We start from the raw sequence: 25,322 nt of genomic DNA on the forward strand, positions 1-25,322 counted from the left end.
AAGCTTCATAACCTCCCCTCAAGACTCTTTACAACTCTTCCCTCCTTAGTCATTTGTGCATTCTTATCACCCCCATACCCTGTGCTCTGCCAATTATGTCGTCCTTTAATGCCCATTTGTCTGCTTCTCCTACAAATATCTCCAGACTTTATTCCACATTGTCCATAATATAGAAGTCCCTCCCTGAACTAATCTATACTTCTGCTCCTTTTCTGCTATGACACCTACAGATGCCATAGCATGGTAACCATGGAGCCCGTTTAGCCTTTTTTCACTGTCACCATATGTATACTGGATGCTGCTGACAGACGTGGTACTGCAGTGCTACACAGAAGCATTCATTTGCCTTTGCAAGGTAGCAGAGACAGTTACCAGCTCTATTGCACCGTTTGCTGCTTTGGAAATTGGCGATGACGGTTACCAGTCATCTTGTACCGTCTGCTGCTGTCATGGGGGCTCCTGGCTGGCCTCGCTGAGGTCGGCTGGGGGCGCATGGACAAAAATGGGAATGACTTCCCAGGTCATTCCCTTCTTTGTTTTGTCTAAAAATAGAGTCAGTCATGCCTAGAATATGGGCCAAGTCTACTAGAGAACCAGAGAGCACAGCCGCTCTGGGTCAGAGCCCCAGATATCCCGCAGAAATGATGAGCTGCATGCCATTCTAGGGGGTGCCCCTGCAACAACCCCACCCGTTGCTTCCTTCCTCCAACAACCCTCCTGGGCTACCGTGGCAGTTATCCCCCCATTTGTGTGATGAAGTAATAAAGAATGCAGGAATAAGAAACACTGACTTTTTAGTGAGATAAAATGAGGAGGAGGCAGCCTCCAGCTGCTATGATATTCCAGGAGGACATCTCCGTTACTCATTAAAGGGTGGGGAGGAGAGGAGCACAGCCTCCCACTGCTATGATAGTCCAGAATTTCCATTAGACATGAAAGGGGAGGGTGAGAGGAGCTCAGCCTCCAGCTGCTACGATGAGGACGGTTACCAGCCCTATTGCACCATCTGCCATGACTGAATCTCCAGGACACAAAGCTTAAAGAAGGGAATGGCCGGGAGTCATTCCTATTTTTGCCCAGGCACCCCCGGCCGACCTCACCGAGGCCAGCCAGAAGCACTCACAGGATGATGACGAGGATGGCTATCAGTCATATTGTACCGTACCGTCTGCCACCGGGGAGGGGAGGGGAGAGGATGCTGCTGTTTAGCGCTGCAGCACCCCGTCTACCAGCAGCATCCAGTAGACGTACGGTGACATTGAAAAGAGGCGAGAAACGATTTTTTCCCCTTTTCTTTGAGGGGTGGTGGTGGTAAATTGACGACATATTCCCTGAACCACTGGCGACAATGTTTTTGACCCTTCAGGCATTGGGAGCTCAGCCAAGAATGCAAATGCTTTTCGGAGACTGCAGGAACTGTGGGATAGCTCGAGTCCTCAGTCTCCCCTCCCTCCCTCCATGAGCGTCCATTTGATTCTTTGACTTTCCGTTAGGCTTGTCACACACCACTGTGTTGAGTCCCTGCTGTGGCCTCTGTCTATCATAGCCTGGAGATTTTTTCAAATGCTTTGGCATTTCGTCTTCTGGAATGGAGCTCTGATAGAACAGATTTGTCTCCTCATACAGCGATCAGATCCAGTATCTCCCGTACAGTCCATGCTGTAGCTCTTTTTGGATTTGGGACTGCATGGCCACCCGTGCTGATCAGCGTTCCACACTGGGCAAACAGGAAATGAAATTCAAAAGTTCGCGGGGCTTTTCCTGTCTACCTGGCCAGTGCATCCGAGTTCAGATTGCTTTCCCGAGCGGTCACAATGGTGCACTGTGGGATACCGCCCGGAGGCCAATACTGTCGAATTGCGGCCACACTAACCCTAATCCGACATGGCAATACCGATTTCAGCGCTACTCCCCTCGTCGGGGAGGAGTACAGAAATCGGTTTTAAGAGCCCTTTATATCGATATAAAGGGCTTCGTTGTGTGGACGGGTGCAGGGTTAAATCGGTTTAATGCTGCTAAATTCGGTATAAATGCGTAGTGTAGACCAGGCCTCAGATTCTTTAATGTTAAACTTGGAGGGTTTCTCCAGACTGAAATAAAACAAAAATCCCAACACCTTGTATTCTACCTCTTGAGCCACTTGAGTCTTCTCCTCTGTCTGTGCCTTATGGAGGTAGGGAGCAGAGTTTCTAAAGCACCCAAGTATCCTAGGAATGTAAGTGCGTTGAGTTGATCATCTTGTTGTTGCTTGTTTCCGCTAACAGTGTCAGTGGATTTAATTGCCTAGCTTGTAAATATACTATAAAGTGTTGTGGTGTCAAAAGTAGCACAGATATGCCAGTTCAAGTACAGACAGAATAAATTGTTGCATATATTTCGATTCTGTCAAAATACCTATATTTGTTTCATCTGTTTTATTAAATATCTTCATGAAGGCTTGTTATGCATTTATCTTATTTTTTCTTCAACATGCCCCTAGTACACATCTGAGTTTTCTTTTCTTTTATTACTTCTGTGATATGAAAAGAATCACAACCATTTTTTTCCTTGCATTGCACTAGGGATCATTTGTTGTTGTACTATGTGTATGTGCCATGCGTGCTTCAGATCAGCTTTATTGTGTTTAAATTCTGTGTTGCAGTATGAAAACTAAGTGTATATAAAAAGTAAAATGTAATGTTGCATTGGTTTGCAGGAGCCCGTTCTGTTCACTGGAACTATGAGAAAAAACTTAGATCCTTTCAATGAATACACTGATGAAGAGCTGTGGAATGTCTTGGAAGAGGTAATGCCAAATATCTGATCATTTGTATCTAATGTTCACATATAACATAACATTATTCATAGTGTTTATACATATTAGGTTTGATTTGGTTTTGTTGGATTCAGTAAGGATATGGCTGACAGAAGAAAGGAAAACAATTGTGGAGTGTGTAAATATATATAAATGTTTCTCTATATAACATTGACCTGATGGATGTTGCATTAATATTTTTTATCCATTCAGGATGCAGGTTTGATATATTTTGATTAATTAAAAATAGATTTTAAACAGTTTTAGACTCAACTGTAGAACTGAATTACATAGTGTATGGATATGAGTATGAAATGTAAATCTTACATGCTTATTGTTGTGTAAAGCATAACAAAAAATAGGCAACCTAATCACAACAACAATATTTTGTTTAGAAGTGAGTTACTCATCCTACAGTGCATTGGCATACCTACAGGTGCAACTGAAGGAGGCTGTGGAAGAACTTCCTGATAAAATGGAGACACAGTTGGCAGAATCTGGATCTAATTTTAGCGTTGGTCAGAGACAGCTTGTGTGCCTTGCCAGGGCAATTCTCAAAAAAAATCAAATTCTGATTATTGACGAAGCAACAGCAAATGTGGACGCAAGGTAAAACATCAAAGGCCATAGTAAAATGAATTCTCCTGTTTGTACACGGTTGGTGTAACACAGAGGTGAACTGAGAAGCTTCATATCTTGTGTAGCCTGTGCTGGGGTTTGTGTTTTCATGAAACGCTGACGGCATCACCAATGCTTAATCAGAGCAGGCAAACCAAACACTGTACGTGGCTTAAGGGGTTCGATCATGAAAGCTCCCCTGAATGCATCCTGAGAGGGGATAGATACAGGCTCTGTCCTTGGAAAGAGAAAAATATCCTTGATTTCTGTGCGTAAATTAACATTTGAAGCTATTTACCCTGCAGCAGCCATGGATAAAAGATTCCTTTTGGAAATGCAGATCAGCACTGTCAAGATAACCTCTTAGAGAGACAGAATGGATGAGGCAATATCTTTTATTGGACCAACTTCTGTTGGTGTCTCTCTAGTATCTTAGGCCTGACACAGCTACACTGCAAACGAAAGTTAATCTCTTGACAGACTTCAGAGAATGGAAAGATTCTAAGTCCACCACCATCCTACCTCATGATGAAAAAGTTAAGCACAGTGTTGGTGTCAGTTGATCCAGGAAAGGTATCCTGTGCACATAGTGACAAAGACTAGCAAGGAAAAATGACTGTAACAAATAGTATTTATTAGATGTCATTCCTTCCAAATGCTCAGGATGGTATTCAGTACATACAGTGGGTTACAGATAAAACCCATTAAATAGAGGAACTCACAATCCTAAGAGATCTTGAAATATTACAGGAACTACAAAATAAAGTAGTCTTTAAAGCTCCTTTGAACATTGGTGGGAATAAGTAAAAGAGACCATATTTTTTGAAAACACTGCAAATATGCTGCATCAGTTTGAGCTGAACAGATAGTTCCACCAAACTATGGTTTGAGAAAATCCAAGGTCAATAAAACAGCAAGTCCCTCAAATAGATGCATTTAATATTTTATCATCAAAGCAAATTGTAGTTCACTCACTGGTCAAAGAATGTATGCTATATGTTCATGACTGGTCATTCAGTGCAATTTTTTCCACTAGCTGCAATCAGTGAAGTTGTTTTGATATTCAAATATAAAAGGAGTTACAATAATCAATTCCAGCTATAATAAAGATCTGAACAGCATTATTGAGAAGTCTTGCCTGTAGTATTCCAGCACGCTATACTTAATATTATTATTTATTTGAATTACCATAGCCTATACAAGGTCTAGTTATGGAACAGGACCCCATGGTGCTAAATAGTGTACAAGCACAGAACAAAGAAATGGTCCCTGTTCCAAGCAGCTCACAATCTGTGTATAAGATTAGACAACAGATGGATATAGACAGACGGCAAAGTACAAAGAAACAACGAGACAGTATTGGTCAGCAGGAGGTGCAGAGTTCTCTGCACACCAGCAACCTAACTGTTGTCAAGCTTTTTGTAGGCATCATGGCAAAGGTGAGGAATGCTTTAATCATGCAAGATGATCAGTGCAGATCAGTGCAGGTGACCTCCTGTGAGGATCAGCTTGCGGGATTGGGGCTTGTTTGGTTTTTGATTTGCTCACTGTAGGTCATTTTGGAGTGGCAATGATTGTAGTTTCCCTGAGGAAAATTAAATTTGGATGCTAGAAGAGAGAGACAAGCTGATTGAGGAGTTGTGAACATATTGCCACATGCAAAACCTACAGATTTTGTGGCCATTTCTGAGGAGGTAGTACAAATTCTTGATTTCCCCAAAGAAGTCGGTCATTCTATACACAATACACAGTAACTTCCACCACTGCAGTGCTGCATATTGCCAAACTGTTTTAGTACTGTGTGAGAGACTGGCAAGATGTGTAATGGTCCAGTGCTGAGAGAAGTTACCCTTCTGTATCAGAATGCCAAACTTCAAAAATGTAAGGGCTGTGTCCAGTGAAACCCTCCCAACTGCAGTTAACTGTACCTTGTTTATCTATAACAAGTCTCTAATTCTGGAAGCAGTTCTTATACTGCCAATAGCCAAGGTGGCACTCCTCTTTCCACAGAAGAAACGGGCTATTTTATTTTCACTTGTATTAAAAAACAAAACGAAACACCTAACATTAGCAATTATAGATTTCTTCCTGATTCCCGTGGAGTCCAGAAGCACAAATTCATCTTTCCACTGAGGTATCTGCCCATGACTCATTTTTGTAACCTCTTCCTGGGAGAGAAGTGGTGCCAGCAAAGAAGCTTTGCAGTGAAGCATGCATTTCATTTCTAAAACCTTTAGAGAAAGTGCCTTTCCTTCTCCATAGATTTTGGGCTGCTAGCTTATTTTTGGCTAAAAAGTGATATTATCTGTGATTTAATCAGACCAATGGAAATTTCATATCCTCTCATTCATCCTCCCCATTTTGACATCTTTGTTTTTTTTTATTTGCACTATCCATTTAAATTATCTTTCTTGACATGTGCTATAGATATACTGCAATAAAGTAAATGTTTACTAATAGCAACCATAAGCATTACAATACAAATGATTGAAGAGGTATCAACTTTCACTTGGAGTTTCTTCTTTGAGTTGGTTTGCACTGCAGTTTGCACTACCTTTTTCTTAAAATCTCAGGCATAACTGTGGTGGGACTTTAAGCAGTACAACCTAATAGGATGCACATCAGGAAATACTGCAGTCTATTTCCAAATAGGAAATGGTCTAAATATGAAAGTTTACATAAGCCTGATGGTCTAAGTATTTCACATGATGGAAATTTAGCACAATTTTAGCTTTTCTTCGTGATCATGAAGTTGGAAATTTTATCCCCATGAATAAAATAATTCTGTAGTAGTTAAATGATTATTAAAAGTTGCACATGAAACCCTCGGCATTACAATTGGAAATTATATGAATCACTTTATTTCCGGCGTTATGTCTTGAAAAATCTCCAATAATTGATACTTGTGAAACTTTCTGAAGAATTTACATCCCTTTTTCATCCCCAGATAAATCTGTTTGCATGACATTTAATTAAAATAGGGTTGGGTTCAGTGATGAGCTGCCAAAATCTTAACAACCGGTTCCCTCCTCACCCCACAAGGGGGTCGTGGCCCGCCCCCCCCCCCAGGACTCCTTCCCCATCCTTGATGCCCCCTCCAGGCCCCCTGCCCCATCCACCCCCCTTCTCCCTGTCCCCTCACTGCCCCCTCCCACCCCATTCAACCACCCCTCCTTCCTGACTGCCCCCCCGGGACCCCTGCCCCCATTCAATCCCCCTGTTCCCCACCCTCTGACTGCCCTGCCTCGCTGGGTCTGAGCACAAAGTCGCCGCTTGCTTCTCCGCCCTCCCAGGCTTCCTGCAGGAACAGCTGATTCACGGGAAGCGGGGAGGGGGGGAGAAGTGGGGCAGAGCGTTCAGGGGAGGAGGTGGAGGTGGAGTGAAGGTGAGCTGGGGCCAGGGGGCGGGGCGGGGAGCTGGAGCATCCATGGGGTTGGTGCCTAAGGTGCCACTTTTGGATAATGTGCTCAGGGGGAGCGGCCACTGCCCCTCCTTCCCCCCATAGCTATGCTCCTGGGTCACTTCAACTTACCGGTTGTTAAATTTAGAAGCCCGCGCAGGACAACCGGTTCTAAACCGGCTTTAAATTTAACAACCGGTTCCCACAAACCGGTGCGAACCGGCTCCAGCTCACCATTGGTTGGGTTTCCATGTCAGCTACAGTTATTTGGTTATTAATGTTCAGATCAGGTTTTTGTTTTCAAACATACATGCAGGATCGGAGCTCTAGTGAAGCTGGTCGACAGAGGTGCCTGATCCCAGTGTGAATTCACCCTGAGAAATGACAAAGCCACTGCTACTTTGCCTCAGTTTTTCACTGGGTGGGTTGCTGTAATTCACATTGGGAATAGCATTTGCACTCAGTCAGCACAGGCTCTCTGGCCCACACTCATTTTCTAGCTAAATCTGGGAGGGGTCTTTTTTGAGGCTGTGCTTGCTTCATTCCCTCCTTTGTTGAAGGTAAAGTTGCAGCTGCTTTCAACCACCACAACCCCCTTTTCCCCTTCCCTCCAGCAGACTCTCCTCTGAAATCTGCATAAATCTTGGGGTGAATCTGCCCCCCCCCTTTTCTCTAATTAATATGGTTAACTCTTCTTTTGGCAACCTCACTTTCAGAACTTTTTGAAACTGCACATGCACGCAGCCATTGGTTTATTATTAGGGATCAAGGCTCCATTGTGTTAGATTCTGTCCAAAATATAAGTAAACGTGGCATCTGCCCTGAAGAACTTACTAATAAAAGATGCAACAAGAGAGTGCAACAAACAATAGGAAGAAAGGGAGGACAAGCATGATAGTAAGTTCGTATGGCTACAAAGGCTGGCAATGGGCACAGCTTGAAAGTTCCAAATTGTTTAAACTTTATTTTTAATTGTTTTCAGAATTTTTTATTAAGCTATAACTCCTTGTGCTCCCCTAATGACCCATCAGTCAAAATGGTTCTGAACTTACTGACCTTTTTTAAAAATTGTTTTCCCCTCTCTTCTATATAGACCATCTCCAACCACCCCTCTGTCTAGAATTATTGGAGAGGAGGGATGTATATAAACTTTCCTCTCAACTGCTTCAGATAGTAGGACCTTCTCTCTCCCCTGGGCTACTGTCTCCCAGGTGACTAAGAGATTGTCAGGGCCCTGGTTTTCCCCCTTGGATAGCAGCGGAGAGAATAGCAGGGGTTGGTCTCTGAGAAGAGGGCAGAAAACCTATTGGTTATGGACTGAATGCTCTAATACTACCATGGTTTGGGGTCTGAAGGTGCCAGAAGGGCTTGCCTGTAGTCCAGGGCTGCTGGGACAAGAGTGCTCGAAAAGTCTGGCTCCAGGAGAGATGAGGGATGGGTGAGGAGGAAGCTCAGCTGTCCCCCGTAACCCTGCCTCAGTGGCAGTTCTACTGCTCCTGACTTTTCTCCTTTGGGAGAAGACAGAGGCCTTCTTAAGAGGCAGTTTCTTCAGGAAACTCCAAGGAAGGCTCCGCCCACACTGGGCTTCTGGGACCATGTGCCCCCAAAGTCCTGGTTCCACAGGGAGCTGATGTCCTGCTATCTTTATGTCTTGCATCTCTAGGTAATAAACATACTCACAGGGCTGTCCCCTTTGCTGGAGAGAGATTGTGGGTCCTGAACTACTAAAGAGATGTCTTTTATGTAATACATGGATATTTTTATATTGCTGGGTTAATTTCAATCGGGGATATTTGCTTATTGTAGATACTCTCATTCAGACTCAAAATAAAAGTCAGATTGACATTTTGGAAGATGTATATAGTGTGAGACCTTTGCGTGATTAAAGCAGTGGGATCTCTTACAGCACTAGCTGAGGACAGGGGGGAGCAGGTGCTGATCCCTCAAGTCAGGGAGAAGAAACTGAGCCATTCTCTCCCCCAGTTCCATCTTGCTTTAACTGCTGATCTTTAGTGCACATGATAGTGGAAATTCTTTGAAAAAGAAACATTTTCATCCTTAACCTTCAGAATCCTCCTTTTGGGTTTGTTTCATGATGTGCCCAACCATACTGAAGGAAGGACATACTCCAGCACCTCTGCAAATTAGTATTTCCCGATGTTACAGTTATTTACAGTGCAATCATAGAACTTCTCTGCAGTCAGATCATTCATGTAGCTCTCTCACTTCCATTTCCGCTGCTCTTTCTGTGTTTCAGAACGGATGAGTTGATTCAAAAGACAATCCGTGAAAAGTTTGCCCAGTGCACTGTGCTGACCATTGCACACAGGTTGAACACCATTATCGACAGTGACAAGATTATGGTAAGAATGTTAACAGCATTGGTTCAAGTTCCCTTTATATAAGATTGAATAGATAGGGTGGGTGGGGAGGGTGTTATTCAGATCCAGGGAGGAAGAGAAGGTGATTTTGGCAAATATATATCTATGGAAAACTACCTTGACTAGCAGCTCATAGAAGTTAGGGATGGAAAAAGACCTATTAGATCACCCAGTCACTCTCTCTGCTGATGCAGCATTGTACTCTACAGTCAGGGTCCCATGTACTCTGCAGACATATAAATTTATTAAATATCTTTCACTGCCATCTCTCGCTCCCCCCAGCTCATACCTGAAAAAGACTCTGTGAAGTGCAAACTGTTGATTATTTTTCAGGAGGGGATATTTTTGCTGTGCTCTGCCGGCAACTTGGCTGCAGTCCCTGGGCCTTGGGTCCTGCAATGTTGTTTAGCCTGGCTCATAAAATTCTTCCTCTCCTGTGTGCCAGGGGAAAGAGGGAGCTTGTAGCTAGCTTTAGCAGCTTCTCTCCTCAGCTTCCCAGTGCTCAGTTGCTTTGCTGTTCTCCAAACAGCCCCGCTTTCCAGCCTATACTTCTGGTACCTGATCTCCCTCCATCACCCTTATCTCTGCCCCCAGCCCCCACAATGTTACTTCCTGGGTGCAAACTGGACATTTTGGGCTCCCAGGCTTGAAGGAATAACTACCCTTAGTGAGGAAGGTTGCAGGAAGGGTTTGGTAGGCCAGGGAGACAGAAAAGAAAATGTCCAGCACCTGGCTTTAGTAAAATGCTGACTTATTTAGCAAAAATGCTGAATATTTTGGAACATGCCAAATTCGTGTCTACAGAATTGTGGACTCTGATTGAGATGAATTAAACAATTCACAGCTCTTGGTATTATTGTTTCAGGTTGTCTGCACTGTCAGGCTGGTATTACTGCATTGGTTTATGCTCAGTTAACTTCTTCAAGGTTATCTTCACGAACATAAGGGCTAATAACATAATGTGTCTTATATGGGAACAGATTCTGGAGAGGGAAGGGATGTGCGGGCAAGGGATGTGCTGGCCGCGGCTTCCCGCCACCCCATTGGCCTGGGACGGTGAACCGCAGCCAGTGGGAGCTGCGGTTGGCCGAACCTGCCGACGCGGCAGGTAAACAAACTGGCCTGGCCTGCCAGAGCTGCGTGCCAGAGGCTGCCAACCCCTGAATTAGTGTTTCCCCAAATAAATGTCCTATGCGGTGTTGGGGTTTCCACCACTTCCCTTGAGAGATTATTCAACTGCAATATGAGAAAAGTTGTATTGATATTTTATATATATTCTTAATTTCATCACATTATAGTATGGATACTTCCTTGTACTATCCGGATATAACTTTCCCTCCTTGATGGTCTTCTGCAGCATTCAAATATTTGCATCTCCTCTTTTATAGTCACCAAACCAAACTATGAATACTCAAGTGAGACATTTAAGTCTTTCCTGTAAGTAAGTCCCTCCAAATTCCTAATTATTAATCACTGTTGTTTCTGTTCTCTGAACTTCCTCCAATTTGTAAGGATCTTTCTGGCATTGATGTGTACAGAACTGCAAACAACATTTCATGTGCAGTTGTCTCAGAGCTATATAGAGAAGGACTGTTGCTTCCCTGCTCTGTCATTGTTGTGTCTGAGCAGCCTAAATTTGTATTGGCCTATTTTGCTCCCATATTGTATTGCAAACTTGTGTCTGATTTGGTTCTTTGTTCCGCTCTGTGTCTTCTAGCCCTCTATCAGAAGTATTGCTTTCCAGATTATTTCCTCCCATTGAATATCTATGTAAATTGTATCTCAGTTTGTTATTTACTGCCCAAGTTTCTTCAGTCATCTTGCTGTCTTACTATAAGAAACTTGAAAACTGGATATAGACATAGTACATCAAGATGGAGGACAGCATGATGTTAAGAGAATGGAATGGATCATCATCATTATCATTATCATGTTCCCTTTACACCTGTGGTGTTTAGGGCAGTGACAAAGCTCCTCCACTCCTGTCTATTTCTGGCAAGTCTTTCAATGATTCCCCAGCTGTACCCCAGGTTTTTCAGCTTGGCTTCCACAGTTTTTCGCCATGTTGTTTTGGAGCGGCCTCGTTTTCGCTTGCCTTCCGGTGTCCATCTTATTGCTACTCTGGTGATGGAATCAGTTTCCATCAGTTTCCATCTCCCACGCCTCCTGGCAATGATGGTGATCATGTCCTCTTGGTTGCACTGTGTCAATAGATCTTGGTTTGAGATTGATCTGGGCCAAAAGATACGGAGCCTATAATGTCTTGTTGATTGGTTTGAAACTAGCCTGATAGTAGTCAATGAAAGCAACTGCCAGTTGTTAAGTGGTTTACTAGATGTGGATCTGTCATCTCAGCTCATTTCTTAGGTCCCAATTATGCAGTTGGTAGCTCACAGCAGACTGCTACTCTTGCACAGAGCCTCAGTCAAGTTAATGCAACTCTGCATAGGCACAGCTATCCACCCACATGCTATTAATTGTAAGACGAGGGCCTTTGTGGGCACATACCAGCGGCAGCTCCAGGCACCAGCGCTCCAAGCGCGTGCCGGGGGCGGCAAGCCGTGGGGGGTGCCCTGCCGGTTCCTGCAAGGGCGGCAGTCAGGCTGCCCTCGGCGGCTTGCCAGCAGGAGGTCCCTGGTCCCGTGGATTCGGCGTCAATTTGGTGGTGGGTACGCCGAAGCCACGGGACTGGCGGACCTCCCGTAGGCAAGCCGCCGAATCCACAGAACCGGGGACCTCCCGCAGGCAAGTCGCCGAAAGCAGCTTGCCTGCCGTGCTTGGGGTGGCAAAAAAGCTAGAGCTGCCCCTGGCACGTACATCACAAAAAGCAACAATAGAAATGACACTAGAGGTCACCCTTATGGTTGAACAGAAGGGTCAAGATTTTACAGAGCTGAAGACTGAAGTACACTCTCCCCCCCTAGATGAGTGTGATATTAATAGAACCATCCTTATTAAACTTTTTCTCTCATAAAAGCTGAAATAGGGAGTGTTTTTATTCTCACTAGTTATTTTTTCCTCTTGGACACCATAAACACATTTTGAACCAATATTCAAGGATTGTAATGGTTGTGTGGTGTATACAAAAATGAAGCATCTGTGCCTATTGGTGTTCTGGAGCATCATAAACATTAGGCTATGAATTGACAGATTATAGTTTACTGCTGGGTAGTCACTTCATAAATATTGTCATAATAAGTCATGTAACTGCAAATGCTTACGATGTAATAATTAAGTATTTCTTCACTGGTGAATACTGCCTCACAAAGACTGATCTGGTTTTGTTTACTGCCACTATGTTGAACAAAATGCGTGTTCGAAAACAACTGCAACCTAATTAATAGCTTTGTTTATATGTTGGCTATCCAAAGGGATTTCCACTAGTTTTGGTTCATTAGGCACCATTAACATGTTAGGTTCAAAATGCTATTTTATAAAGATGTTTTCATTTTATTAAACATGGTACAGTCATAATAATAGCTACTTAATTCTTTATTTACTCATTTGCTATAAAATACTGGAGCAAGATAGACAAATTAAAAATAGTCTTTCTTCCCATACTGCTCGCTCTCTTATGACTAAAGATAGTTCCTTTGTTGTAGCTCTAGAGTTAGCTTTCTATTTCTAGCGTTTTATTGTTTCCTTTTAGCTTATATTACAGACCCCTTTCCTTTAAATACCCTTTATGTCCACATACAATCCAATCTGACTTCTCTTGGAATGGTTTTGCTGTCCTTTCTAGATTGTATTAAGGAGAGGATTTACAAAGTGTCCCATAGGCTCAGCAAGCATTACTAGTCCACATTGTTGGCTTGAGAATTCTGCAAGAATTTGCAGGGGGGAGAAACGTAATACAGAAAGAATGAGAAATTTAATACCTATTGTGAGCCATTAAAAAACCTCTTTTCTTCAAGTCACTACACAGAGCTTTTTCTGGCTTGGAGCCACTTACAGTTGGTTTCCAGTAGCTATGAATGAGACTTAATCTTCTCTCACTACACTAGCAGCAAGAAAGACACCAAGATGAAACTATTGGCTCTGCCTCCAAAAGATCAGAAGCATTGTACACCATTGAAAATAAGAACATAAGAACGACTGTACTGGGTCAAATCAATGGTGCATCTAGCTCAGAATTCTGTCTTCCAACAGTGGCCAGTGCCAGGTGCTTCAGAGAGGCAGAACGGGCAATCATCGAGTAATCCACTCACAGCTTCTGGCAGTCAAAGGCTAAACGGCAGTGTCTATGGAAGAGATACTTTTAAATGAAAGTATACTTAAAAATCTGCATTCATATATACATGAGCCTTATGGGAAGTGACCTATTAAAAAGGCTAGAAGGATTCTGAAATTGTAAAAAGCAAAAGAAAACCAAAACAGTGTTCCGTATTCTTACAACAGCAAGATACTGTTCTTCATTGTGGAAGTAGCACATCTGGTAGCCCTAAATAAATATATTCCATGCATGCAAACTAGCCTTAATGGATGATTCAGGTTAATAAAGAAATTACTCAAAAGTCAGAGAATTTCAAAAGTTAAGGCTAAATAATTAACCTTAACTGTATTCCCTTTGTGCACATATTTTCAGATATGGGCTCTCAATATTATAATGTGTTATTTCTTAAATACAAATGTGTAACTGTGACAAGGTATGTAAAGCCCACACCAGGCAGGAAGGGGTTAAGGAGCTGCTCTGCGCTGGAGTGGTCCACACTTGTGAGTCATGTCAAGAAATGGAGGAGGAGGAGAAGCTCTGAGAAGACAACTGATTGCTCAACTTCCTAGCTCCCAGAGAAAAGCCTGGCAGAGAGCAGAGCCTACACCCTCGCTGAAAAGAAGGCCCAAGTCACATGAGGCAAAGGAGGCTGTATCTTATTCCTTCCAGTGTTGGTGAACCAGTGGACGTGGAGCTGGATTGTAAGCCATCGAAGGCCCCTCTGACAGGCCTGGCAGGGACTGTCTATATAGTCCCTTTTTCCTTCACGTATGTTGCTACTCCTAAGTTGTTTGTTCCCTGGGATCCCAAAAGGGGTAAGCATCCTAAGGAACTTGGCCGGAGGGCTGAGAATCCAGCCCCTTCGGAGTGCTATTGAGTGCCCCCACTTAAGTGACCAGACCCAGAATAAGCATACAACTCTGTCAGCACTCCAATGAGGTGTTGTTGAAGGGCCATAACCCTGAAAATAACATGATACAAATTGCAGGGGTGGGAGGAGAGGTGTAAGAGTAAAAATACAAAAATGGAAATGAGCTATTTATCCTCCAGGACTTGTAATTTTCTTCGCCTTTTATATTTTTCTGCCCCTTATGAAAACTGCCTCCAATTCTAGGCCATCCCAAATTTATGCTGTCTCAAATTATAGGTTTTCAATAACTTATCAGGATTCAAATGCAGACTTCAAACATAACTTTAGAGTTGCTGAACTGACTTTCTTCAAGCTGGGCTTCTTTTATAAATCTCACCAAAATCTAATAACTAGAGCTAGGCAGGAAACTGTTTTCTCGCCTTGTGAAAATTTCAAATATTTTCCCGTTATATACCAGACAGAACCATGACCTTTTTGAAATTTTGGTGAGAGAGAGTAACACCAACCCAGAATAGCCCATTGGTTTTCCGCTTTGTATTAAGCAAGAGACTGATTTTATATCCCACTGGTTAGGGCACTGCTCTAGGATGTAGGAGGCTTAGGTTCAAATCCCATCTTCAAATATACAAAGCGGAACTGCTCTGACAGAAGACACTGAGAGAGCATCACCCCGAATACCCAATAGTCTCATAGACTTAAAGGCCAGAAGACACCATCATAATCATTTGCTCTGCCCTCTTGCACGTTTCAGGCCATAGAACCTCACCCACCCACTCCTGTAATAGACCCATGACCTCTGGCTCAGTTACTGAAGTCCTCAAATCATGATTTAAAGACTTCAAGTTACAGAGAATCCACCATTTACACTAGTTTAAACCTGCATGTGACCTGCATGCCACATGTTGCAGAAGGAAGGTAAAAAACTCCCAGGGGCTCTGCCAATCTGACCAGGAGAAAAAATTCCTTCCCAACCCCATATATGGCAGTCAGTCAAGCATTTTGGCAGGATCCACCAGCCAGACACGAGGAAATAATTCTCTCTGGTAACTCTGAGCCCTTGCCATCTAATGTCCCATCACTGGGGATACAGTAACTCCTCACTTAACATTGTAGTTATGTTCCTGAAAAATTCGACTTTAAGCCAAACGATGTTAAGCGAATCCAATTTCCCCATAAGAATTAATGTAAATGATGAGGTTGGGTTCCAGGGAATTTTTTTCATCAGATAAGACTATATTATATATATATACACACACACACACACCCCTAAGTTTTAAACAAACAATTTAATACTGGTACACAGTGATGATGATTGTGAAACTTGGTTGAGGTGGAGGAGTCAGAGAGAGGGATAATTCCCAGGGAATGCCTTACTGCTAAATGATGAACTAGCAATTGGCTGAGCCCTCAAGGGTTGGGTTAACTCTCATACTCTACAAGGCAGCAGGAATGGAGGGAGAGGAGACAGCATTGCAGACAGAGAGACACAGCATGTGTGTGTGAGAGAAAGAGAGATGCACATTTCCCCTTTAAGTACACTGCCTTGTTAATTAGATCAGCTTGCTGGGACCGCAGCTGCTGCCAGCAAGCTCCCTCCATCCTGAGCCCTGTCGTTTGTCCCCCCTGCTCTATGGAAGATGGGGTAAGCGGGGTGCAGGAGCAGGGGGGGGAGGGGGACACCCTGACATTAGCTGCCCTCTTCCTCCCCTCCCCCCTGCACATCAAGCAGGAATCTTGGGGAGCAGCTCCAAGGCAGAGGGCAGGAGCAGTACATGGCACTGGGGGGAGGGACAGCTGCAATTGCTAGCCTGCTGGGCAGCTGCTGCACAGGGAACATAGGGGAGTGGGGAGCTGATGGGGGGCTGCCGTTCCACACTGCTCCCAAGCCCCCACCAGCTAGCTGCAACGGGCTGCTCTTCCTGCAAACAGTGGACAGAGCAGGCGGCTGCCAAATGACGTTAGAAGGGAGCATCGCACAACTTTAAACGAGCATGTTCCCTAATTGATCAGCAACGAAACAACGTTAACCAGGATGACTTTAAGTGAGGAGTTACTGTATTTGCCACTAGCAGTTGAAGATTGGCTACATGCCATCGTAGGCAGCCTTGTCATACCATCCCCTCCATAAACTTATCAAGCGCAGTCTTGAAGCAAGTGAGGTTTTTTGCCTGCACCCCGCCCCACCCGTTGCTCTTGTGTCAATGTCGGTGCTTAACTTAAATAACTCCTCTCTCTCCCTGGTATTTAACACTCTGATATATTTAAAGAGAGCAATCATATCTCCCCTCAGCCTTTTTTTCATTAGGCTATGGAAGCCAAGCTCTTTGAGTCTCCTTTCATAAGGTAGGTTTTCCATTCCTTAGATCATCCTAATGTCCCTTCTCTGCACCTGTTCCAATTTGAATTAATCTTTCTTAAACATGGGAGACCAGAATTTCACATAGTGTTCCAGATGAGGTCTCACCAGTGCCTTGTATAACCTCTACTGATGCATCCTAGGACTGTATTAGCTTTTTTCACGGCTGCATCACATTGGCAACTCATCCTGTGATCAACCAATACACCCAAGTCTTTCTTCTCCTCTGTTGCTTCCAACTGATAAGTCCCCAGCTTACAGGAAAAATTCTTGTTGTTTGTAAGTGCATGACCTTGCACTAATAAATTTCATCTCATTTGTATTACTCCAGCTTTCAAGGTCATCCGGATGATATTCTGATCCTCTTCCATAATGGCAATGCCTCCCAACTTTGTGTCATCCGCAGATTTTATTAGCACACTCTCACTTTTTGTGCTAAAGTCATTAATAAAAATGTTAAATAAGGTTGGTCCCAAGGCCAGTCCCTGAGAAACTCCACTAGTAACCTCCCTCCAGCCTGAGAGATCACCTGTCAGTATGACCCATTGTAGTCTCCCCTTTATCCAGTTCTTTATCCATCTTTCAATTTTCATATTAATCCCATTCCTCTCCAATTTAACTAATAATTTCCCATGTAGAACTGTATTAAATGCCTTACTGAAATATAGGTAGATTAGATCTACTGCATTTCCTTTGTCTAAAAAATCAGTTATCGTCTCAAAGAAAAAGATCAGTTTGGTCTGTCACCATCTACTTTTTGTAAAAACATATTGTATTTTATCTCTATTACCATTTACCTCTATGTCCTTAACTACTTTCTCTTTCAAAATTTGTTGCAAGACCTTGCATGCAATGGAGGTTAAACTAACAGGCTTCCTGGATCACATTTTTTCCCTTTCTTAAAAATAGGAACTACATTAGCAATCCTCCAGTGATAGGGTACGACCCCCGATTTTACAAATTCATTAAAAATCCTTGCTATTGGACTTACAATTTCATGTGCCAGTTCCTTTAATATTCTTGGATGGAGATTATCTGGGCCCCCTGATTTCGTCTCATTAAACTATTTGAGTTTGATCTCCACCTCAGATGTGGTAATTTCTCCTTCATATCCTCATTTCCATTAGCTCCCCTGCCACTGCTCCCAAATTTCTCATTACCCTTATTAAAAACTGAGACAAAGTATTTGTTTAGGTGTTGGGCCATGCCTGGATTATCTTTAATCTCCACATCTTCAGTGCTTCTTTCCTCCTTTTCTTTTTCTTTATATGGCTATAGAACCTTTTACTATTAGTTTTAATTTCCTTTGCAAGGTCCAATTTTGCTTGGCTTTTGGCAGTTCTCACTTTTCCCCTACACTTTCTGACCTCCAAGGTCACTTTCCTTGCTGATCGATCTCATCTTCCATTCCTTGTAGGCTTTCTGCTTTCTCTTACTCATCTGTTTGAGATGCTTGTTCATCCAGCTTGGTCTAGAATCCTTCTCTATAAATATTTTCCCCTTCTTGGGATGCAGGCTTCAGATAGTTTCTGCATCTTTGACTTGAAGTAATTCCAAACCTCTTCCGCATTCAGGTCCTTGAGTTCTTCAGTCCAGTTCCCTTCCCTAACTAATTCCCTTAATATTTTAAAGTTTGCCCTTTTGAAATCAAGGGTCCTCAGTGCAGATCTGTTTTTGTTTCTTTCCATTTAGTTTAAAATGAATTAGCTCATGATCACTTGAACCAAAGTTCTGCCCTACAACCAGTTTTTCTGTGAGGTCCTCACTATTCACCAATAAAAATTCTAAAATGACATCACATCTTGTAGATTTGGTGACTGTTTGGTGAAGAAATCAGTCAGCTATCACATCCAGGAAAATATGGGTCCTACTATTATTGGTATCACTTTTCCTCCAATCTGTATCTGAGAAATTAGTCTCTCTAAATCACACAATTCCCAGTAGTATTTATTTAATTAAAAACATTGAAGAAGTCTCTATCCATATCCAAATTGGATCCTGGGGGTCTGTAGCAAGCACTATCCCAGAGGAGCCATTGGTAGCTTTCTTCACCAAAGTGATTTTGGGCCCAAAGAGACTCTGTTTTATCCATTCCATCACTTCTCATTTCTTTACAATCTACCTCATTATTAATATACTATACTACTCCATCACCTTTACCTTTATTTCTGTCTTTCCTGGATAGCACATACCCTTCAATACTTGTACTCCAATCTTTACTATTCCAACATGTTTCTGTTATCCCTATAATATCTGATTTCACTTCCTGCAGCAGTAGTCCTAGTTCCTCCATTTTGTTACCCAGGGTCCTTGCATCTTAGTTTTTTCTGCTTGGCTTCACCAGATTCCTCACCCAATTAGGTGCAGTCATTCTACTGCCAGTAATGCCTACCTGGTAGCTTCATTGGTATTGGCACTATCTTTTCTCTTGATGTCCATTCTTCTACCTTCTATTATTCCTTTGTCCGTTGCTGTATTCTCTCTTACTTGATTTTCCTCCAGATTGATGTTAGAATTAGGCATGGACATTACATGAGTATCTCCCAACCATCTCACCTGAGTTCCTAGTTTAAAGCTCTTTTAATCACTTTTCCAACCTCCATCCCAGAAGTCTATATCCCTCCCTACTTATCCCATGAGAACAGGTCTCTGTCCATGAATGCCTCCCAGTGGTCGAACATCCCAAAGCCTTCCTTATACCACCACTGACTGACAGCCATCTGTTGATCATCATAATTTTGTTTTGCCTTCGTTCTTCTTTACTCTGGTAGTTAGGGCACTCAGCTGGGAGGTGGGAGAACAGAAGAACAGGGACTTGAATGTAGGTCCTCTCACTCCTGGTGAGTGGCATAACCAATGATATATACAGAATGGGGGAGGTCTGTCAGACCAGAAATTCCATCCTGGACCTGAGAAACCTTTTGTGGTTAACATTTCATCAAAACCGGTACATTTCTGCAAAATGTTTGGATCAGTGAATAAACATTATCTGATGAAAAACTGTTCTGTTGAAAAATTCCTGACCAGCTCTACTAAAACCAAGCTAAATTAAAAGAAAATCTGCTAATAAGTTTCCAGGTGCAACTGTTTGCATTCAGCATATGTACTGAGAATGAGATATCCTAACAAAACCATTGTGCACAAAGAAATTGTAGAAAAATTCTGACCCTAGTGCTGAACTGTGGAGTTCTACCCTCAGCAAAAACCTGTGCAACCCCATTAGCCTAAAAAGGGGCATAATCTGAAGACAGTGGGATGCATGCATATTGAAGGCTTCATATGTCCTGCAGAAACTTTAGTAGCGATGCAAGACTGACTGTCAGAGCCCAGGATGAGTTTGTGGGCTACGATTTGGTATCAACATGGTCACTTGCAGCCGTAGCAAATTTGACATTAAAATCAGTGGCACTGGTAATTTGGACCCCTACAACTGATATTTTTACGGTTTGGAGTGAAATCACACTTAACTAAACCAAACAAAACTGGCTTAAACCACATATCTAAATGCAATCTGCAAAACAAAACAAAACAAATTCCTTCATAAATACTTGATAAGGATAGTGAAAGTAACCAGAACGTATTTCTAATTGGAATAGAGGGACAAGTTGTTGCTGGTTTTTGTTTAATGCTCAAATATTTAAATGACTAGATAGAGTTGGCTAAAACTTTCAACAATATTCATGTTTAGGCTGAGTCCAAGCATGGAAATTTTTAGATCAAGGAAATTTTTGAGAAAGTCATGAGCAAATATAAAAGTTAGGTTAGTGAAAAAATGGTAAATCTTCTATTCACACCCACTATAATAATCTGTTCTATTTTGGAAAAGGAAAGAAGATTAACTGAAAGAGAAAAAGGAAGAACAGAATTCTTTTTACCCAACTACAGACAGAGTTGGCCTTAGGAATTGTTTTAATTCTAGTTCCATCCCTAAAGCCATATTTCTGGTTTCATAATCCAGGTCACGCCTTAAGATTATCTCCACTGTATCTTTCTTAATTACAAATATGTTTATCAAAACTTCAAACACTTGAAATCATTGAGAGAAGAGTTGTATTGTGTAAGAGGATACTTTTCCAACACAATCACATCAATGAGTAATAATATTTTGCATTATACAGAACCTTTCATCTGGAAATTTCAAAGCTCAGTACAAACATTAATTAATTAAACCTCAACAACCCCGCGAGGTAGGGAAGTATTCAGAGTTATTGAAACTAGAATTGGAAAAGACTTGTTAGGTCAGATCATCTAACCCATCTCCTGTAATAATAATACCATAATAATCTTCCCATGTTCTAGATGGGTAAATTGAGGGACACAGAGATTAAGGGACATGCCCAAAGTCACAGTGAGCCATCAGCAGAACTAAAAATACTCGAGTCTTGATGCTTTTGTCCTCTCTGAATCCTGCATCATGGTGCTTTTCTATGAGGAAAGCCTTATAGGAATCTTTGAAGTGCTGAGAAATATTTGCCAAATTTCTGAATGATAGTGATGTTTCCCTCCTGGAGACTTTCATATCACTGGAATGTTTCTTTGATATGGAAACTGTGCATGCAAACAATACCTTATCTTCTAATGTAAAAACATGTAGTTCACCATTCTGGTAAAAGGGAATTTCAAACTTATGGGGAGTGTTACTTTGTTGCACCGAAAACATGTTTTGATTACATCCTAAATGACTAATATCCAGGCAGACAATGTGAAAGTACTGTAATGTACTTCACAGCCAGAGCGCAAGAGTTCAGACAGCAATAAGCCAATATCCATTGTTCTGTTGGGAAATGCTTAGACTTAGTCTGATCCACTCTGTTTTATCAGCAGCTGTTTCACCAATCTGGCCTCATGTCTGTCTGTAAGTACGAAGCAGAGGTAACAAAATATAACATCACTTATCCTACAAAGGCCATGGAGTTTTTAGAAGCATAAGAAACAAGAAATGATACTCTTGAAGGAGAAATGAAGAGTGACTCATGTTCTGTGGTATTGGTGTATTCTCTTTAAAGTGGTGGATCCATGTACAGAATTGTTCTTTTTGTTTTTTAAATTGAAAGCATTTGCCAGTTTATATTGAGAAACCATTGAAATTTCTTATTACTCAAGCAATTTACAACTGATTTTTCTATCTATTGTTCGTGTGAACTAGAGTTGTGTTCTCTGTCAATAAAAGTAATTTCTTAAGCTCTCTAATGAATCTCTTTCATTCTAGTTGTCCTCATATTTTTTTTTAATGTATTGTGCCCTTGGTAAAGTTTATTTCAGGTTCCTATATATTGTTGTGCTTATCTTGCATGTATGGATGAGTTTACCAGTTTGAATGGGGAAGCTGGTAGATAGGATAAATGCTGTGTTAGCACCACTCTGAATACAATGATTTACAGTCTCATCTTTTGCTTTTTGTGTTAATGGAAATCATTGGCTGACATTATTATAGATAATCTTACAAGTTCTTTTAGCTGACCTTATAGGCGGTTTGATCTTGTAGAAAAGTGTGAAGTTAGTTGCAATGCAGTTTCTTCTAGAAGCTGAGCATATCACCAGGAAAGTTGATTCTCTCTGCCCAAATGTTTCTGTCTAGTATCATTTATGCGGTGAAGAGCTACGGCCTAAAGGATATACTGACTCCTGCAAGCATTACCATGAGACAGAAGCCCTGCATATGCAAAAGCTGGCTGAGATAGATCATCTGGCCAAGACTATAGAGTTTGCTGGACTCCAGCATGAACTGGGAAACCATGAAACATCCTGAGGAGCAGAAGTTGTTCAATTTGCATGCACAGCTTGAAATCCAGAAGTGGAGAGAACTACAATGAGGGTATAAAATGTATACAATATTATATAGAAAAGCACAGAAACCCAAGAAGCATCTGATCTTATAGCGATCCTGGATCATGAACTGATCAACTGGGTAAGGTCAGTGGGAAACATCACAGTTCTAGTGCAATTGACATCAATCAAAACAGATGACCTACTGAAAGAATACAAAGATGTTTTTAAGAATTACAGCAGTTATTTGCGGGTAAAATTTTCAAACCTCTGAGCCTAAAGTCAGGCTCCTAAATCCATATTTAGGCACCTGAATAAATGACCCTGTTATTCAAAAGTACTAAGCATCAGCAGCTTCTATAGAGGCTAGGTTTCTAGTTTTGAAAATATTGGCTAGAGAACACTAGAGTAAGGTCTAGATTCCAATAGGTCTCAGAGTACATACCATGGTCCAAGAAAAATCCCACTTGTACTGCAACACAAAAATCAATCAGTCAGGTAATGAAATATTGAAACTGGAACATGTAGAGGTAATTGTCAAAGTAGATGATCCTACAGAGAAGGTGATTGAACTTTGCAGTGGCAGAGGAGAAGCTGCACACAGGAGAGCTACAGCTGTGCTGAGTTCCGTGACCAGGGTTGCTCCAGGCACCAGCAAAGGAAGCAGGTGCCTGGGGTGGCCAATAGCAAGGGGCGGCACTCTGTCCACTATTGGAGAGGCACTTCGGCAGCGGGTCCTTCAGTCCCTCTCTTCCTCTTCAGTGGCACTTTGGCGGCAACTCTATTGCTCCGCTTCAGTCTTCGGCGGCAGTTCAGCGGCAGCTCATTCCCTGCACTTCAGACTTCAGCAGCGGGTCCTTTACTCTCTCCCTTCCTCTTCGGTGACACCTCAATCGGGTTTTTCTTTTTTTTTTCCCTTCGCCACTTGGGGCAGCAAAAAAGCTGGAGCCGGCCCTCTCCATGACACCTGAACAAGGGAATCAAATGGGACCATTACCAGATGCATACATTTGATGAAGTGACAAGTACGTTCTTGGGATACCCAGTTTTCCAGTATCTGAAAGGCAAGGCTGGAAAAACTGGAAAAGAAATTGAATACTTATCGCTAGAGCTGGTCAGAAATTTTTTGACAAAATGGTCTGTCATCAGAATTTGCCAATACATCAAAATCAAAACATTTTGCAGAAACTATTCAGTTCTGACAAAATCCTGCTGGAAACCAGGCAGGATTCCAGCCAGTTGTCTCGTCGGCAGTCTTCCTGGCATGCTTCTGAGGAGCCTGAGCTTCCAGGCTCTCAGCTACTTCGCAACCCACCAGGCTCATGAGTTCTTGGCAGGCCGGGATTTCTGGGTTCCTTGCTCCTTGGCAGCCCACCAGGTGGGCTGTCCTGGAGCTGGAACTTCCAGTAGAGCTGGGCTGAAAATTGGAACAAAACCAAATTTGGAAATCTCAAAATTCTCCACAAAATGGAATTACCATTCTCTAGCCAGGTTTACTAACCATGTTTACTATCCCACAAGGGAGAGACTTATTTACTAGCTTACTGTTTGGTATTCATTCAGCTCAAGATGTGTTTCAAAACACCCTGGATTAAAGCTCTGCAGTGCTTTTTGTGGGGTTGAGGAGGACATATTGATGTTTGTGCTTTGTGCTGAGGAAAACGATGCCGAGCCACATGCTATGCTCCAGATATTTGGACAAATGTATTATCAAAATGACTGAAATAAAGTATGTCAGTCACATTCCCTCACCTGAAGGTATCAGGCCTGGCCCAGCAAACTCAGCAGCAATCTCTAAAATGAGACAGTCAGAATCCTGCTGAGCTTGAAAAGAAAATTGTTGATTTGCCTTGCCAAGTTCACACCACACCTCTCAGATGAGTTGGCATCACTAAGGGATCTCCTAAAGAAAGAGTCAGACTAAGTTTCAATAGGACGCCCAGCAAGGTTCTGCTGTCACCTAAATGAAACAATTAATTGCTAATGCAAGCACATTGGGCTAAAGCAGTGTCTTTATGTGGAAGCATCGAAGTCAAGACTTGGATTTGAGTTACTGCAAGAAGTGAAGACTGTTTCATGCATTCAAGTCTGTCATCTCCACAGAAATAATCTGTGTCCGGATTGAAAAAGAAATTCATACAGTTGTGTTTGTTGTGAGCACTTCCATCAATACAATTTGAGGGGAGAGGGGAAGGACAAAGGAATCAGATCCTTTGGAGGTAACCACAGGTAATAAAACCCACATAGCAGCAGCACCAGACTAAAAAGAATGATTTTTTTTGCTCTGGCAGAAACCCAACACTGACCAGAAAAGGACATACCAGTTACTGAAACCTTAAGCAGATAATTTCTGGCATAACATGGCAATTTGCAAGAGTCATTTGAGCCACAAGTTGATTGTCAAGCATGAAAATGGCTGAACTAAGGGTCGCAACCAAGCTAGGTCTCCATTTATCTACACTGAAGAAACCTATCATTGCTGGCTGGTCATAAGAAAATGTTTGTCACAGTTGTTGGAGTTTTGGACATTTTATGAGTAGCTAGTAGTTATGTATGATCTGACTCCTACAGGTGAAATATTTGTGGTTTCATGGTCACTGAGCTTGGAAAGGACATGGATAATTCTTTCAAGACACACTGTGATAAAGTAGTGCATGGCCCAAGCTTTGCTGTTTGGTTTCTTAAGAAAATTTGTCTTTTTCTTAAGACAAATAGAAGACGTGCTAAAGTTTGTGCTGCTGTGAGAAACCTGCAAGTGAAACTCTTGGAAGCATGTAATCCCTTAACATACTGTTTTGCCCGTGGCCAGAGGTGGTAGCAGACCTTTGCATGCTGTATAGTGAAAACGATGTGAATCTAGTAGTATATTATAGATGTTGTTTTGAGTTGCAGAGACTGAAGAATGCAAAAACTTCCACAGTGA

General features: G+C 42.2%; 1 protein-coding gene across 4 annotated transcripts in view; it reads left to right on the forward strand.

The window, feature by feature from the left end:
* Positions 1-25,322, forward strand: part of ABCC4 (ATP binding cassette subfamily C member 4) — a 228,647-nt gene that overhangs the window by 187,880 nt on the left and 15,445 nt on the right. For all 4 annotated transcript variants that reach the window (XM_045009855.1, XM_045009864.1, XM_045009873.1 and 1 more), the window contains 3 exons: positions 2,696-2,785; positions 3,231-3,403; positions 9,070-9,175. In XM_045009855.1, the coding sequence (XP_044865790.1) occupies positions 2,696-2,785; positions 3,231-3,403; positions 9,070-9,175 (369 nt within the window). The remainder of the gene's footprint in view (positions 1-2,695; positions 2,786-3,230; positions 3,404-9,069; positions 9,176-25,322) is intronic.

The sequence above is a fragment of the Mauremys mutica genome, chromosome 1 (assembly GCF_020497125.1).
Source record: "Mauremys mutica isolate MM-2020 ecotype Southern chromosome 1, ASM2049712v1, whole genome shotgun sequence".
In the NCBI taxonomy this organism is placed as follows: domain Eukaryota; kingdom Metazoa; phylum Chordata; order Testudines; family Geoemydidae; genus Mauremys; species Mauremys mutica.